Raw genomic sequence first — 17,861 nt, forward strand, 5'->3', positions numbered from 1 at the left:
GGCATCCGTTTCATCAGTGTCAGCAGGTAGCTTGTGTGCTTTTCCCGGGTAGCGTTGCTCTGCGGAAGAACTGACAGGTGTGAATGTTCCTGTGGTCTCGGAGCCAGGGAACAGCGAACTGACTTCCTGGGCTGTGGCTCAACACTGTCGATAAGCTAAGAAGTACCTCAACACAAACTCAGTAAGTGGTAGCAACAGCCAGTTTTCAGCGGCTTCTTGAACTTGGAAGTGAACATGATGTGAAGTAAACTTCTGCTAAGCCACCTCGTCCCCTTAGTGCTTGTGTCACTCCCAGAGTCTCGGACGTTCCAGCTGAAGCTTAGCCCTTCCGGTTGCATTACTCGCGTGTGCTTTAAATGACAGAACTGTTCACTCTCTCCCCGTGTAGTTGCTGTGCGATGTAACTACAGGTGTATCAATTACTATGTAATACTCCCTTCCAGTAATGCAAACGCTTGTACCTACTTGAATAAGTTTTATTTGAACTATGGATACATTTTTTACACTTAAGTAATATTTAAATGGAAACCTGACTGCATTTTCTGCTAACTCGAAGCTTAAATCTTGGCCTGTGTACAAAATCCAAAGCTGTCCTATCCCTACCGACTTGGTTATTTTCTACGTTCAGAATGTAACTCCTGTTACAGACTTGTGCGTTGTTGAATATTTTCTATCCTTTTATAGGCTGGTTCCTTTCCGTTCGGCGCTGCCCTCGGCCCTCATTTTTAACAGATATAACCTGCATTACGTACTGCCCTGAATGGCAGTGGGGGCAGACAGAGAAAATAGCAGGAAATAGTCTTACTTTTTCTTTGAAGCACTACAGTACTTTCTTTTTGAGTTGGTTTAAATGGTTGTGCCATGAAATGCATCTTATACAGCCACTCTGGATAAGCAATATCTTGTACTGTAAATATAGCAATTGCTGTCATAACTTGGAGTGACGATGTCTGGATGGTAACTAGTGCCTGTCTGATGTAATTGGGAAAAGAGCTTAGGTCTTCATCCTACGGTGCTGTTTCAAATGAAATATTTCCTGGTTTGGTTCTGGGAAATCGTGACATATCATGGACAAAACATTGCTGTCCTCCGTTGAGATCCAACTGGTGATCTCTGGTTTCTCTGTAAAGGTCCATCAGCCTCATTGGGTTTGGTTCTCACTGTAATTGTAAATATGTGAAACTGTCTGTGTCTGAAATGAAATTCTGTGTGGTGATAGCAGGGGCCAAGAGAGAGGGGGAGGATGTGCAGCAAGGCGCCATGAGTTTTCCCTGATGGAAACCCACCGCCCGTTAGCAAATTGTGTAAATTGCAGCCTGGCTGAGGTGTTTGAAAGAGGTGACAATTAATGGCATTGGTGTCGGCCTCGCAAGGGAACAACTGAATAAATGCAATAAAAGGCTAACAGACAACACTATTCCTCTGTTCATCACTGATTACAGACTGGTTTTTTATGAATTTAAGGACATGTATTATGTAATCTGTAAAATTACACGGTAGCGGAGACCTTGCTACAACACTCAAATCTTCCCCATTTGTGAGACAGGAGGTTTGTAGAATAGTGAGAGTCTTTCCTGTGTGGAACCTTACCCCGTCCTGCTGGTGGGAGTGCTGAAGTAACGTATTTCACTGTGACCTGGTACTTTGGTATTTGCATAAAATGGCAGTTCTGTATATTCTTTTGGCGAACTGTAAATATCAGTGTTTCCTAGTAGCCTAGCTCACTTTTTGAGGTACAGCCCTTTGTGTGAGATTAGCAAAAACAACTTTATTTCTAAGAACTTGTAAAAAAAAAAAAGTATTTTCAATAAAATTCCCTACCTCACCTCTATTGTGCAGAAATGCTCCCATTTTCCTATGGTTCATTTGTAAACACCAAAGTGGCTCATTTTCAGTAATCAGAGGGGCACTGCTGGTTTGCATCTAATCAATCAAACAGCGGGCTGCTTGCAAACCTGAAGTCTGATTTCTTCTCTTTATATTCCGGCAGTCAGGTATTTGATACCTGAAAAGCCAATTCTAGAAATTCTGTGCCACTTTCAGCCCTGGGCTGAGAGCCTGTCCCGTCCCCTCACTGCTCTGTGGGGCTGGCCCGGGTAGGGGGGTTTCATCCTGTGTTATAGTGAGGGGAGGGAGGGGCCTGGGTGAAGAGTCATCTCCCTCAGGCTTAGGGGAAAGGCTCCTAATCCTTGTTCTGCAGGGAAGGGAATGCAGCAAACACTTTGCATCCTTTGATGGGGATGTAAATGTGCGTTCCTGTAATTGGTTCCAAAAATAAATGGCTTAAAAGTTATGCCAAACTGAACCAGGTAATGAACTCCTCCTTTCTCTGAAAGGATTAAAAAAAATGCTTTTCAAAAAAATAATACTAATTAATGGCAGGAGTGTTCTCTCAGTGCTGCAGGAAATGATTTTCTCTGGCCTCTCCTGAGGTGGATCTAGCAAACTGCAAATGTTTAACCTTTAAAGTTCCCATACTTGGGTTTGATTACTCTGTGTTCCTGCACTTGCACTAACACCCTTCTTTCACGTGGTTCAGAGACTGTTCTCTGCCAGCACCTGTAAAATCCACGTTCCAAAGCTCTCTTACAGTGCAGGTCCTATGGGAAGGAGAAGAGGCTGGGAGCCCTTCCTCGGCAGAACTCTTGCTCTTGACTTACACGCAAGAGCCAGAGTTTTGCCAGGAGGGCTGTAGAAAATGGCACCAGTTGAACTTTGTGAAAAAGCACTGGTTTTTGAAGCCGAATAAGCTCAAAAGGCTGGGGTTTCTGGGCTTGGCATCTGCCTCCTCCAGAGGAGAGGTTGGTGCATGTATTTTGAGATGCAAGCTTTTATGTCATATTGCTCTTTGTAGCTATAAGATCACCGTAAAGGAGCTGGGGAGGCTTGCCTGCAAACCCTCCCCTTTCCTGAGATTTGAGCAATAGCTCAGAGCTTTAAATATTGCTATGTAACAAATATTGGGTAGCCCCTACAGTGAGAAAAGGACACTATTTTCAGATTCTCCAATTTAAGCTCCTGATGTGGAGGAACTTGGTGTCACAGCACAGCGGTCATACCTGCTGCTTGGGCGGGCTCCTCTGTTGTCAGAAATGAAGACTGCACTCTAAAACACTCCTGCTTTCCCTGCTCGGATACTATGAAGAGTTAAGCAAGGGTGACCCTCCTCACTGAGTCACTTTCAGTGAAAACAAAGGTTTTCAAGAAGGTCTTTAAGGTTCCTCACCTTTTCCCTTTGTTCCCCTAATAACCCTACCTGAATTATCTGCCTTTTGATATGAAAATCTAAGATTGCATCAAGTAAAAAACTTACACAGTTAGACTTGTTTAAAGAATGCTCTACCAGGCTGGACCCCCGAGCTACCAGAGGCTCCCGAGCGCACTGCTTGGTTTGGCTGTGCTGCGCCCGGGGCTGGGGTACAGTCTCATCGCCCCTTCTCTCCTGCTCGGCTAAGCTGAAACACCTTTGTTGCAAGCGCCATCCTTAAACAACCATCTCATCCTCCCAAGTCTGGTTAAATAAAAGCAAAAGTCTGCTTGCACATTTCGATTAAAAACTTAAAAAGTTTTACAAACCTTTAAGTCGGAGGCTAATTGTGGTATAAGTAGTTGGATTAAACATTACATTTAAATTGTGTACAACAACCTCAATATAGGAGAACTCTGGCTTTAACAGATGTTAGTTTTACTTATAGGACCCAGGTCTAAGGAGGGAGGTGTAATTCTGGCGGTTTTTAATGAACTGTATATCCTAGAGTGTTCCCATTCTTTCCCTGCTTCTGACCCTCATCTCAGCCTCATTTCAGGCTAAATAAAACCTCCAATTTACTTTGCAGCTTTGTTGGAGACACCTCCTTAATCTGAGAAAAACTGTGCACATCCCACCTGAGCGCATGTGCTGGGGCTCCTACCTTTGTTCTGCAAAATACTTCAACACGATTGATTGCTGTGGATTTTTGGCATGAGGACCAACTGTTGTTCCTCAAAACAGGACTGTCAGTTGTTTGAACTTTGAAGATGACTGTGATGTTAGCATTTCTCTTATCCTGGAAGAATGTTCTGTCATTGTTACGTGACATTATACCCACGGAAACTATAATAAAGAATTTTGCTAGCAGTACCAATTTCTCTTTGCTTTTATAAAGTTCAGTTCAACTCTGAAGTCAGGCTGCTGGAACACAATAAAGTTTGAATGCTATTCAAGTAACTAAAATGTTTAGCACCCTGGGGAAAGTTGGTTTTATACAAAACTTAGAACTTCTTTCTTTCCTTTGTGGAAAAAACACTGATTTTCGTGTCACTGCAGGCACTGAAGTCAGGGTCCTGGGCTCTGAGAGCTCACCCCTTAACAGTTGCACGGCTGAGATTTGCTGCACCTCTTCCTGGCACCTGGGTGCTCACAAAGGCATAAGGGCCGCTGCGTTTTGATGCGGTTAAACCAACTTTTGGGTTCTACAGGGTCTCATTCCCCTGAAATTTTAAATTTGACAAATATTCAAGAAGAAGGCTTATCAGAAAGAGGACAACCTAAATACTAACACCTGATTTTGTTGTTTTATTTACAGAAAATAGTGTTCTTCAAATTGTATTTAATTTTGTGCTAGTTATACCAATGGGAGGACTTATTTTTCACAGTGCAGAGGCCATTACATGTAATCTAATAACATAGCGCTCGCTCAAGTGTTCTCAAAGCAGTTTGAGAATTGCCTTTGCTGTTCTATTTCTGATTCAGGCTATTGGAATACAGTAGCACACTGGCTGGTGATCCAAACAATGGTTTACAGCCTTTGCAAACACAAGAAGGTAAAGCTCCAATGCTTTTTCTGCTCCGTATCAGCAGCTTTCAGGGTGAGAATGACTCCACGTCACTGGACACAGAAAATACACCACTTCGTAATGAAAAAGACAGAGCCAGCCTCTTCGGAGTTACCAGTGCCGGGACAAAAGGCAATGGGCACAATCAGTCCTCTGAGGCAGACTGTTCAAACATAAAACATTTTCACTACAAGGGTGGTTGGACACTGGAACAGGGTGTGTAGAGAGGCCAGGGAGACTCCATCCTTGGCAATTCTCAAGCCAAAGGGAAAAGGGCCTGAGCAACTGCCTCAGTTAACCCTGCTCTGAGCAGAGGGATTGGACCAGCTAAAGAAAAGCTTCAGTACATTTCCTGCCGATAATGGTCGTAAGGGAACAGCACAGGCACCCAAGGACTCATCTACAAGTCTGAATAGAGCTTTCAGCATCTGCACTGCCTCCCACCAAAAGCATATGTTCCATAGGTTGTTACAAATTGGCGTTCCAACTTACCTTGCCTGTCACCGTGACGATGATGCATGGTTTGGTTCCCTTAAAGTCTCTCCAAAACCAATAAAAATGTGTCCCAGTATTCACAGGGAAGGAATGCCCACTCCCAGGAGCACAGACTTTGCAAAAAATGTTACATTAATCATGTCTAACTAAGGACTCCTTGTACACAATTGCTCTCCAGTAATTTCTGCTGTCACTTTTAAGTCCAGTTCCTTCTGATCTTTTATGACGAGTAGAAATTTTTAATATGGAATGTGTATACTCACTTGGCAAAGGGTTTGAAAAATTCACTGTCTTCATTTCAGAAAGGGATGGTCCAGCAACTGCAGAGCAGAAGGGCGTTCATGCTGATCTCTGCATTGAAGGTTTGAAAAATCAGCATAGGAAATGAATATGCGTGCCTGTGATGTAACTGTTTGTAAAATACAGATGCAAATGGATTTTATTTTCCCCTCATTTCTCCAGTCATTACTCATTTTTAGGTTTATTTTTCCATAAATCTGGTAGAAAAGAGGGCAGGAAGAGATTGTTGGAACTTCTGAATTATAAAACCAAAACCTTAAATTATTACAGAAGTCATTCTTTGTTCCTCTAAATTCCTTCCAAAACTTTGAATAATTCTGTTAATGTGGGTGTTCCAAGTGCATCAAAGATGTATTTAAGAAGAGTAACGATTATTTGTTTGATCCCATGTCCGTCAGGCTGTTCTGTCATCTCCAATCAGCATCATCCATGCTAAGGAGTCCATTTAGAATTACAGGACTACAATTACAATGTTGGCTTGCTAGAACCAAGGGCTTTGGCCTGTTTCAACCCTCAGTTTGGAGCAAAAAATGGGGGGAAGGAGTAAAAGATACTGATTTCTTAAGTAATAAACTAATAGAGAAGATGGGATGAAGGAGGCATTTGTATTCAGGACACGGTGAGATCACACATTAGAACTTGGCTGCCACTGGTGCATCCTGATGTTTGAAAAAGTAAATACCTTACTAAAAAGGTTTCATATCTTTATGGTTCTTCCTACCTAACAATTCCTCCTACCCTTTAAGCACTGTTCTCTCTGAATCGAAGTATACATGATGTCTCTCTATATACTGTCCACAAGAATCGTAATCATACCATAACAATTGTAATCCAGGGATCAGAGATCAAGATTCCTCTCCAGGAACACTGCCATATGCTTTAAACAACACATCTCTCCCTAGTGCTCCAATCTGGTCTTTAAAGATATGTAAAAGGCTGCTATGAATTAATAAAGGTTACCCATATTGGTCAGGAAGTTTGCTCTTGAAATTAAAGGTCCATTTAAACATCTAGGACAAAGCTGGTAATGTAAACAAAACAAACACTACAAAACTAATTTTTATAGTGGGTGAAAGCCAGAGGTTTGGTTGGTTTTTTTTTTTAATATAGAGAACTTTATGTTTCAGATAAATATATATTTCCTGGACTGGCAGTGATAACAGATTTTTCTACTGCAGAAGAAAAGAATTAAGTGAAAGCTTTTTCATTTGGAATATTATCTTCAAAACAACTTGCCTGACACAGGCTACGCTCAGCCTATGGGATACTGGAACAGCAAGGCATGTCAAAGAAATTTATCAAACATTTTGTCTAAAACTCAATGGTGCCATGTTTCTGCATGTAAATTACACGGAAATCAAACAACAAGGATAAGGTCTACAAAAAAAGATGGTTTGCGAGGGTTTTTCATACCAGTATAGAGAGTATCCTTATGTAGACTATTATTTAAAGGCTTTCCTGAAATGTTGAAAAGGTATGTACTTAGCACACAGTTCCTCTCCATCGTATGGCCCATGTAAGAGGTAAGCTAAGCTCCCATTAACAATCGCTATCACGCCAGCTAATTGCATTTCTCCTTTCCTTTTGCAGGTTGAAACTACCCACCTGGTTAAGCATGCGTGCACAAAATCCACTGCAGCGCCAGAGAAGCGATCAGGTAGGGAAGGCATCAGTCCCCTGTGCGCCCCAATGTAGAACATGGCCGCTATCCTATCCATGGAAGCCAAGGGTGGTTTTCCCGTTGCCATCTCAAATACTGTGCAGCCAACACTCCAGATGTCCGATTTTCTTCCATATCCGGATTCATTTATAACTTCTGGTGCCATCCAGTATGGAGTCCCATGCACAGACTTGAGCATCTCGCTGTGTGTGCCGCCAAGGCTTGCCCACGCTAAGCGCCTGGCGCAGCCGAAGTCAATGAGCTTTACAACACCATTTGGCATGAGCATAATGTTATTGCCTTTGATATCTCTGTGCACCACGCAATTGTCATGCAAATATGCAACGCCTTGTAGGATTTGTTTTGTGTATTTACAAAGGACGACTTCTGGCAATGGACCAAAACGATTTATAATACTGGAAATCGAGCCACCAGGAACAAACTCCATGAAAATGCTTAAAATGTTGTCTTCCAGACAAGTCCCTAAATAAGTTACAATATTGACGTGCTTCAATGTCTTCAAAAGATCAACTTCCTCATGAAACTTTTGATACTCCTTTTCTGTAGTGCGTTGATCCGATGTGTCCAGAACAACCTCTTTTACAGCTATTAATTGTCCCTGGCTTGTCAGACCGCAGTATACCTGCAATGAAACCAGCATATGTTAAAATGAAATAAAACCATAGAATCATAGGATCATAGAATAGTTTGGGTTGGAAGGGACCTTAAAAACCATCTAGTTCCAACCCCCCTGCCATGGGTAGGGACATCCCACTAGATCAGGCTGCCCAAGGCCCATCCAACCTGGCCTTGAACACCTTCGGGGATGGGGTAGCCACAACTTCCCTGCGCAACCTGTGCCACTGCCTCACCACTCTCATGGTGAAGAAATTCTTCCTTATATCTTGAGTATAAAAATGAATATTTACTTATTATAGCATCTTTGTGTTTGTTGTGTCTTGTGTCTTCTTGTATAAACCAAAATGTTTATTTGTTGAATAGGACAACAGCCAATTATAAAGATGTAGCTCGAGGATGACCAGCACATCTCTTAACATATTCAGACATTAACTTACTGTGCCATAGGCTCCTTTTCCAAGGACTTCACCTCTTGTCCACGTGACAGGATCTTTGTTAGTTAAACTGCCTCCTGGTAATTTAGTTGATTCCCCAAAGCTTAGCACGTTGCTTTCTCCGTTTAATGACAAAAAGGCTTTACTGTAGCTCTGTTTGAAAGATGATGATCATTGTAGGGAGAAAGCAGGAAGGAAAAGAAAGGCTTCATATTATCCTTACATTTTTTATAAGGAGCAATTTTTATCTGGCATGGCTCTTCTCTAGATATTTATCTTTATCTTCCTTTCTCTTTCTCCTCCTCCTCCTTCTCCTTCTCTTTCTCTTCATCCTCATTGCCCAGCTCATTGATACAATTGCTATACTAAGTAATACATATTTTCAAGTATATATCACAATAGCGCATAACCAGAAGATTACAGCGTGCCATCTTGTTCCATTGACAAGCAGACAGACACAAGGAACACTTAAAACAGCAGGATATACAACTGCTTACTACTTTTTCATCATGTAGGCAGCTTCTGCTAAGCTAAAAGGTGAACACAACTATCACCTGTCTCTAGGTAACATATGTAACCCAAGTCTGATGAGAACAATTTGGATATGACTTCATAGGAAGAAGAGACTGCTTCAGAAAGATGGTATTAATTCCTTTATCTAGCCATGGGGAAGTAAGAATGGAGGTATAATCAGCACCTGTGCCTGCAGGAGCATAAAGAAGTGTATGAACATGTAGTGAAAGATATTTCCCTATAAATTTGTAATTTAAATAGACAAAAAGCTAACAGGGACAAGGAGAAACAGTAGTGGTAGATAAGCACCTTAGTAGGTGAAGGCTCTTAACTGATCTGGGCACCAGAATCTAAGCCTTCTCAGGTTGAAGTTTTGATTAAATATTAATTGAACAGCCTTAAGTCTCTCTGATAAGCCTGCTACTGTAGTTCATACCTAGAAAAGTATCTGGGTACACCCAGAGATTCAAGGAAACTGCCTTTTTGGTTACACAAGAACTATTAGGTGTCAAGATCTCAAGAACTTTTGCCTTGCCCCAGCACCATTTTACACATGCTCTTCAGTTAAAATAGCCTCTTCTTTTTATTCGCTACACTTTCTCTTTTTTTTCTTGACCCATCATATAAGCATTGACAGCTATTCCTGTCATCCCTTAGGGTGACAAGGCTTGTGTCCTGACATACAGTCTCTAACATGAAATCCTCAACTGAGCACTGGAAGAATCAGAAAAGAGACTTCATCAATGAGCACATATTTCCTATTGTTCATCCAACCTTGTGTTCAAGTATCACTCAAAAGAGCTAGCAGGTTACAAGAAATTACTTTTACCTTCTCTAGACCACTGTTTACTATTGTCTCATCTTGATTCATCATATTTTCTTCTTTAGTGAGTGTATTTTGCATTTTAGAATCTACAATTTTTGTTTGTGAAGAGCTGATGTCTTTTTCTTCAAGCATTAGCAATTCTTCAGCCAGACAACAAAGCAACTCATCAGTCACATCCTTATTACCTGCCCAGGACAAAATGTTTTGACTTGTCTGGAAACCGGGGCTCATAACATTTTTCATCTGAATCACTGAAGAAGGCTGAGTCAATTCATTCGCCAAACCACTGGTTTGAGGTGTGTATGCCCAATTGTGGTTTGTTTTTTTTGTAGGGGATTGACACTGCAGTCCAACTGAAAAGGGCAACACTTCACATTTATTTACAGACTTGGAGAAGGCCTGATCTGACTCCAGGCCTTTGCAGCCATCCATGTTCACCCTGTTCTGGGGTACAGCAATGTTCTGGTCTGTTGTTAGTAGGCTGCTACTTAGAGCGACACCACCTGTGTAGTCTTTAGCACTTAACTGAAGAAGATCCTGGCTACAGGCAGCAGCTGTCTGATGGTTGGCTATATCCTGACTGCCTAAAGATTGCTCCAAAGAAACTTCTTTAATAGTTGATAAGTTTGAATTTGAAAACATGTTGTTTGGCTTAGTTGATTGTGAGAGCTCTTCTAAAAACGTAAGATGATGGTCTCTGTCTTCATCAAACAATGTCATGCTCCTAGATGTCTTTATTTGACAATCTGAATCAGCAGTTATTACATTATCTTGCTCTGTGTTGCTGTCACTCAACTCAGTACTTCTGTCCTTATGTATTAAACCTTTCTGCTTTGGTTTAGTGCCTGGTATGGCCTTCTTTGGCTTAGAGTATGTTCTCTTTTGAGTGTTTCTTACTCGGCCACCCTCTCTCCCTTTGCTGCAGGCAGATCTGCAGGTGCTAGCGCTGCGTTTCCCGGATGGAGCAGAACAAATGTCTCTGTAATGCCCATTCTCATGTTGATCAAGCTCATGCACATGGGAATAGACAGGAGTTCCAAACATTTCATAAATACCTGGGCCTTTGTCATTTGAATTTATTTTCTTGAACATGTCACTGTATTTCAGATCTACAAAATCTAGAGCAGACTGGGCATGTGGCACAGAAAGTGGGGCAACAGGTTGCTTTAAGAGAACTGAGTTTTTGCAACTACAGAAGGAGCTTTGCTTTTTAAGTTTCTGAACACTCTGAGCAAAACAGTCTTTGTTTGCTTGAGGGGTTTTTTTTGGACGCTTCAGGGAAGTCTCAGATTCCATATGTGGCAGCTCCAAAGGTGTTAAAATCTGGCTCTTGGCATTACATTTTGTGGAAATCTCACCATAAATCATTAAGGCTTCAGAGATCTTTACCTTGCTACTGACTTTAGATTTTGATGAATATTTACTTCTATTCGTCTTTATTTTACTTTTCTCATATTCCTGGCGAGCAAGAATGTTGAAGCTCTGAGTAACATGAGGAGGCAGGCTATGAGTAACACTCTTTTTTGTGGCAGGTTCTTTAGCAATGTGTGGTTTCCTAGCTGGTTCTTGTTCAGAGAATGTAACATGAACAACAGGTAAAGGCTCACTTTGACCTTTTGAAGTTGCTTCTGACATGGCTTCTTTCACCATTTCATATTCAGAGAGACAAATATTATTTTCTGTCTGTTTTCCAGAAGGATCTTGCACTTCTACTCTTGGAGATACAGCAACTACAGAATTATCTTCTAAGGCATGGTAGGCCTCTATCACTTCATTTTTACAGGAAGAATCTAAATCATGATTGTCAAGCACAAAGTTCACACTCCCAGCATCTTCATGTGGTCTATAATCCAGTATCGTCTCTGTAGCATTTCCTTCCTCTAGACCAGTTTTACAGGAATTCTTTGCTCTTTCTTCTTTATCACCAACTCTCAGGGCTTTACTATTGCTTGGCACTGTAGAGGTTGATTGAGCTGTAAATATTCCGTAGTTTTTCAGACCATTACTTGAGCTCCAGTAGGGGTGACTATCATCATAGAAAACGGCTTGGGTCATAAAATCTATGTTCTCACAAGCCACTGAAAACTGGTAGTTCATCTGGTCACTCTTTTCAGTATTAGTAGCTACATCAGCTTCCCTCCATTTTAAATTGCTTTGAATTTCTTCTTTCTCACTGCTAGGATGCTTACAATAGTCCCTCATGCTGAAGCAGTACAGGTCTTTCACTGGAGTGAACTCAGCAGAAATAGTAGCCACAATCAGATCTGATGACTTTTCAGCGTGACTTTTTAATACGTTCTCTAACCGATACTGGTAACAGTTAGTAACAGGTTTTATAGACTGAGGAATATAGTTCATGATATTCAAAATATTTCTGATGTTGGTGCTTTCATTCACAGTATTATCCTCTAGAGGAGCAAGACGAATCATTCTTACAGGCTGAAATGTCACTGGTGGCAAATGAAACTGTAATTTCCATAGAAACCATTAATAATGTGCTTAGACAACAGATACAGGTAAAATCTGATCACTATGAACAAAGTAGTCTAAGAAAATCAGAAAAGCATTATTCTTTTATATATACCCATATTTAATCTAATATGAAATGCAACATCAAAACACTGAGAAAATACATAAATTTTCTCATGTCCATACATGACTTGTTCCCACAGCCAGAACTGTTTCTAAGTATTTCACTACAGAAAGTGGGATCCTTTGCTATAAGGCACAAGCCATTCTCCATGATTTAAAGGTAATATGCTCCGTCCATACAAACAAATCATCTTGTCAGTTATTAATTACGTCTTGTGCCACAGAATATGTTTGTTACAGGAATTTAAAGGCCTATCAGTGGCTTCATGTTCCAAAATTTCTTTCTTGCTGTGTACTGTCACTGAATGAGAGCACCACTCTCTCATGCTCATATTTAAAGTCTTTTCATGTTAGCCTCCAAAGTGTGCTGACACCAGTAAATGTATTCCCAAAGGAACCAGAGCTCATGGAAGTGATTTTTAAAAACTGAAAACTCGACTCTTATCACAGAATGCTATTTTATCCATGGAAAAAACAATCCTTACAAATTATTTATATGTTTTTAAAGACAATATTATACATCTAAACATATAAATCTTTCATATATTTAGTGTAGTCCTATAAAATGCCATAAAACATATTATATGTTTTAACATATTAAGCAGATTTAGCTCACAGTTTTAAGTACACTGCAAGACAGCACTTCCAGTGAAGTTAAATGGATAGCTACCCGAAGGCCATTTTTATATGGCAACTAGCACAGTAGTATGTTGTGTAGGGGATGTATCTTACTATTCCTCCCTTCTTCCTCCTCTTCCCTTCCCATTAGTTAGGGATGTGTTTTATTATTCCTCCCTTCTTCCTCCTCTTCCCTTCCCATTAGTTAGGGATGTGTTTTATTATTCCTCCCTTCTTCCTCCTCTCCCTATCCCATTAGTTTAAAGGTACCATATAACTGTAAAAGAGAACAGATTTGAGGGTTTGAGTACTTTGTTGTGATTATTCAGATGAATAGCAAGAATAATTTTCTGAAAATAATACTTCTATTGTTTATTTTATAAGAAATGGAGAAAAAATAAGCTTGAATGTACCATACATTTTTATGTAAATGAATGCAATAGAAATGATCACAGTCTTATGCTCTGAGTACTCATTTGCATGTCTATATTCAACATCAGTTTGCAATCTGCAGGAAAGTTTTGTTTGCATTCCATGGGCAAACTGTGGTTTGAATGTGCCAGGAAAAGCAAGGAGTGCTGTTTCAAAATGTACAGTTCTGAAGGCTTTGCCCAGTCTTCATGGCTTCAATACGAATGCTCAGTTTATCCTAAAATATGCCTCTAGAAACCATCAAAGCCTAAGACGTGAAACAAAGCTGTATTAAATCACACTGAGGTCAACTAAATTATTATTCTTAAACATTTCCCTCCATTTGGAGCATTTTTTTCTATAGTCTTTTTTATGATCCTCTGTCAGAACTCTTGCTATTGCTTCTACACTTTTTTCCTGTGAACGCTGCTGTATGCTGGTGTGGTTTCACTGAAGTGTACAGCTGATTCAATGAGTCTTTTGTACAGGGCCTATTAATTAAGATCCACAAAGACCAAATTATCTTTTTACTAAGTACAATATATTTGCTCATTTTTAGCTTTTAGGGCTCATGTAGTGCGAAGCACTGATACATGTAAAATCACTAGCTTGATTATAAGCACAAAAATTTTATCAGGAATCCTATTCACACTTAACAATTTCAAATACTTTTAGTCCTAAGACTTTATTTTTTATTTGCTAAAACAATGAATTTCAGCAATCATCTAACACGAAGACTGTTATTCAATTCACCTTCAATTTTAAATTACCACTCATTCAAGAAAATTGTCTGGGTTTTTTTACATTTTGCACCTTACTGACAAATCATTGATATACATCTGGAGATTTGCTCACATGCACAGAGAGATAAAAATGTAAAAATAATTCATGTTCATCAAAAAAAACCTGAGGATTAAGCAGAGGAAACTACCTACATTTCTTCTGTATTGCTATTTTTAAACTTTTGAAAGCACATGCTACTTCTAACGGTGTTTAGTTTTATACATGATAACCTCCTTACCTCAGATCTCTTGTTCCCAGTTTTTAGCATTGTTATGTTTGACCCTTGAAAATCAAAACAAATGAAATGTTAATTTGGTATTCTCAGACAATGATTTCTATCTACAAATTAATCTCAAACTGTAGGGTTATGTGGTTGCAGGACTGTGCTACAAATCTATGCAGGAAAATGGTGTAAGCAGAAATTTAATTTTGACACTGAACTTCACAATTCCATTTGCTAGAGAAAATGATAAAATGTAACAATTTTAAAATACTTTGATTCTAATAATTTAAGCAAATATTTCTCCTCAATTTCAGATGTTTGCTAACTTCAGTGTGTGGCTAATTAATATTGCCAGTATGAGGAAAATAGTGAAAGAGAAGCCGCTGTGAACACACTCCAGAGACAGAGAATTTCATTTCACGTTTTGTGGGCTTAGTTTCATTATATGTATTAACAGGAATGGTGAAGTCTGTCATTGCTTCTATTTATTTCCTTCATTCTGCAAATACACACACAATCAAACAAGAAGGTCAACATGGCTGAAGTCTAGTTCATGAGAAGTCAAACAGACTTAAAGTTCAAAGAAAAAGGATTTCTAAGGCTTTGCCATTTAATTTGATAACAACACATAACTTTACTCAAAAGCTGTGGCTTTTAAAATGGAACTTACTTTGTCGTATTTGTCCTTTTATTATCTGAAAAGCATCTAAATCCATAAATGATTTTGAAATGTTGGATTCTGGGCGTGAGGCTTGTAGCAGAAAGCTGAAGTCAAAGCCACGCCCCACGTTTTCCTTCTTCAGTAAGAAAGGTAAACAAGAGTGTTGTTTCATCTGTACTGCTAACTGATTTTTACTTGGAAAGCATGCTACTTGTTGATCTGGCCACGGTCTGGACATTGGTGCTACTTGGCTAAAAGGCAAAAATAAAATAAACAAAATACAATCTGAAAGCAAGCAGAAGGAGACTACTCAGTTCAATTAACCACATGACTGGAGAATACTATGAACAAGAAATTTGTAAGATATCCAAGAATGCCAAAGTATGTGCTCCTTCTTGGGCCATCTGGGAAGTTGTAGCTCTCCCTGGAAGCATCTGATTATGATAACAGAGGCAGACTACAAGGGAGAATGAATGACAGTGTAAACCATGGAACAAGAGGAATGGAAGAACATATTGCCCACCTTCTCCTTCTTGACAAAAAATGATTACTACCAGTATGTATTTTTTATGAATCATCAGGAAAGGGTGTCAGAAGAATTCTGAAGACCAGATGTGCCTTTGTTACTCATAACATGTGCCTAAAAGAATGGAGGCTTCGTGGACAAACCTCAGATTTCTGCCCCCTGGTTTTGAAGAATGAAAAATCCACATATGGAAAAAGATAAATATTGTGACAGAGAAGAGGTACAAAAACATAGTCTAAATTAATCTTAAAGCGCTATGCAAGATGACTGTGTATTTTTAATTAAGTCAAATGGTGATGTAAAACCACAGACCATATGTTTTTTTCATGTTGTACCAAATAATTTCTTCACCTAGTGCAATATCCTGCCTCCAGCAATGGCCAATAATCGACACTGGGAAAGACAGAATCACTGCACAACATACAGAGCTGCATGTAACACCCGACACTAAGGAAATATTTTCTTACTCATAGACTACTGCCTGCTTTGTCTCCATTTCTGCATACCCAGATGCAACTTACACATTAATACCACCTACCTGTTTTTCCCTAGAACTTTGTACGACTGATGCATTTCTTTCATTATCATATCTGCATTCTGAAGAGCAACACTTCCACAACCTGCAACAACACATGAGTATTTGCATAAAAGCACTACAATTCACTGACTGGTGACACAAAGCAAACGCAGTTATTTTTAGCCATTAAAATATTATTATAAAGAAATATAGGAATCAACTACCAGAAAAAAACAAGCATGTTTCATCTGTCTAAGATAACTCCACATGCCTTCTGTTATAATTTTTAAAATATGAATGCATAAATCTGACTTATTTGTAGTTATTTAGGTAAGTGTATTAATCCAATGTACTATAAAAGCATAGAACATCTTAAAAAAATCCAGTTACAGCTCCTATTTCAGCAGAACAGAAATGTAAGAAAAACATTAACAAAAATTCTACAAAACTAAAAGATTTAAAAATAGGAATGGTATTAAAACCAAAACAAATCTGAGAGCTTTTCAAAGGTGAAAAACAACTCTGAGTTTGAATTCAAATTTTTTGTGTTTTCTTGGTTTTGACACATGGCTAGATTTAAAGTTAACATTGTCCTTTTTCTTCTTTAGATGCCACTTGTTACACTTTATTCATGTAAGCTTTGGTTAGACTACCTTCTTCACTTCTCCTCTTACTCTGTTGGTTGTCGGTCATGTTGTCCATTAAGGTCCTGAGACCTGAAAAAAACCATTTCATTAATTGATTTCCAATGCACATGTACAAATTAAATAATTAAATTACATTTAATTATTTCAGAGTCATAAGTAAGACAAAAGCATTATTTAAAAAGTACTCAAAATTGTTAAAAATTGCATTTGCATCTTCAATTTAATTTATTGCAATACTGTCTCCCCTTGCACAAAATATTGCATAAGCACCATATAGGTTCTACCAGATTAAGCTGGTTTAGAAATTAATTTGCATGGCAGCCTAAGAGAAAGGTGTGCTTTTTAGAAAATTATGTTATATTTATTATATCCACACACAGGTAGAACTATGAAAAACAGGGCATCTGGTGGCTCTTGTGTTGCTAATCTCTTTACAGAATTTTCTCTCTCCACTTTTTCTCACATAGAATGTGTGTATCTTTACTGCATTGCCTGTCCTTAAATCACTCAATAAAATTATCTGTTCTATAAATCTTCCACACGTAGTAGTACATAATATTTTCAATATTTATTACAGATTTTATTAAAAGTTATTCCTAACAACATTCTTGAGTAGTAACCTTTCTTTTCTTTTCTGTTTTGAGTTCCCTCATAAATACCTCTTATTAATTTATTAAATAAGGTCAGTGGAAACGAAGGGCTTTTGCTGGACTCAGTAGGATTTTAGCACTCAATACTGCTAGTCAGGAAAAGAGTTAGGTTTTTGTTACTTCTTCTATCACTTAGAAGTATAATTACTTGGAAGCGTGCAGCAGTCCTCCTAAGAGACTGGTGCATTTATCTTAGTTTACATAGACTTTTTACAATTTTATACAACTCTCTATCTGAGGAACACTTGTTATTTTGTAACTGTGTAACAGCCAGACATCAGGCAGAACCATCAGTTTACAGAAGAGGAAACAGAGAGAGAAAAATGGAATGACCCGTAGCCGATGACTCAGCTCATCAACAGAATTGTGAAAAAGTACCTATACAAACCAGGACTCCTAAATTCTCATTCTTATTGTAAACACTAGATAATCCATTAGGATGCGTATCCCATTATACTAGTCTGTTCGTGTTAGACTGCGAACTCCAAACTTTGCAGGGGTTTTTTTTGGATACACAAAAAAGCCTGCTTCAAAATAAGAATTAAAAAGTT

General features: G+C 39.0%; 2 protein-coding genes across 3 annotated transcripts in view; one reads left to right on the forward strand and one right to left on the reverse strand.

Annotated features, from left to right (window-relative positions):
* Positions 1–1,886, forward strand: part of CCNT2 (cyclin T2) — a 27,455-nt gene extending 25,569 nt beyond the window's left edge. For both annotated transcript variants that reach the window (XM_069861536.1, XM_069861538.1), the window contains one exon: positions 1–1,886. This exon is cut by the window's left edge. The gene's annotated coding sequence lies outside the window, so the exon portion shown is untranslated.
* Positions 1,887–5,392: 3,506 nt separating this feature from the next.
* MAP3K19 (mitogen-activated protein kinase kinase kinase 19) lies at positions 5,393–16,117 on the reverse strand. Its single transcript, XM_069861816.1, has 6 exons — positions 16,035–16,117; positions 14,325–14,368; positions 9,686–12,148; positions 8,347–8,496; positions 7,216–7,913; positions 5,393–5,661 (listed from the first exon to the last, which is right to left on the reverse strand). The coding sequence occupies exons 2-6, from the start codon at positions 14,352–14,354 to the stop codon at positions 5,604–5,606; spliced, it is 3,399 nt and encodes a 1,132-aa protein (XP_069717917.1). The 5' UTR covers positions 14,355–14,368; positions 16,035–16,117; the 3' UTR covers positions 5,393–5,603.
* Between the last annotated feature and the right edge of the window lie 1,744 nt (positions 16,118–17,861).

The sequence above is a fragment of the Phaenicophaeus curvirostris genome, chromosome 7 (genome assembly GCF_032191515.1).
Source record: "Phaenicophaeus curvirostris isolate KB17595 chromosome 7, BPBGC_Pcur_1.0, whole genome shotgun sequence".
Lineage (NCBI taxonomy): Eukaryota > Metazoa > Chordata > Aves > Cuculiformes > Cuculidae > Phaenicophaeus > Phaenicophaeus curvirostris.

Coding starts and splice junctions, on each gene's coding strand:
- MAP3K19 (XM_069861816.1), bottom strand. CDS start 14,354: ATGCTAAAAACTGGGAACAAGAGATCTGAG. Junction 12,149..14,324: donor CTGGGAACAAGAGATCTGAG/GTAAGGAGGTTA, acceptor TGGAAATTACAG/TTTCATTTGCCACCAGTGAC. Junction 8,497..9,685: donor TAAACAGTGGTCTAGAGAAG/GTAAAAGTAATT, acceptor TCTTTCAAACAG/AGCTACAGTAAAGCCTTTTT.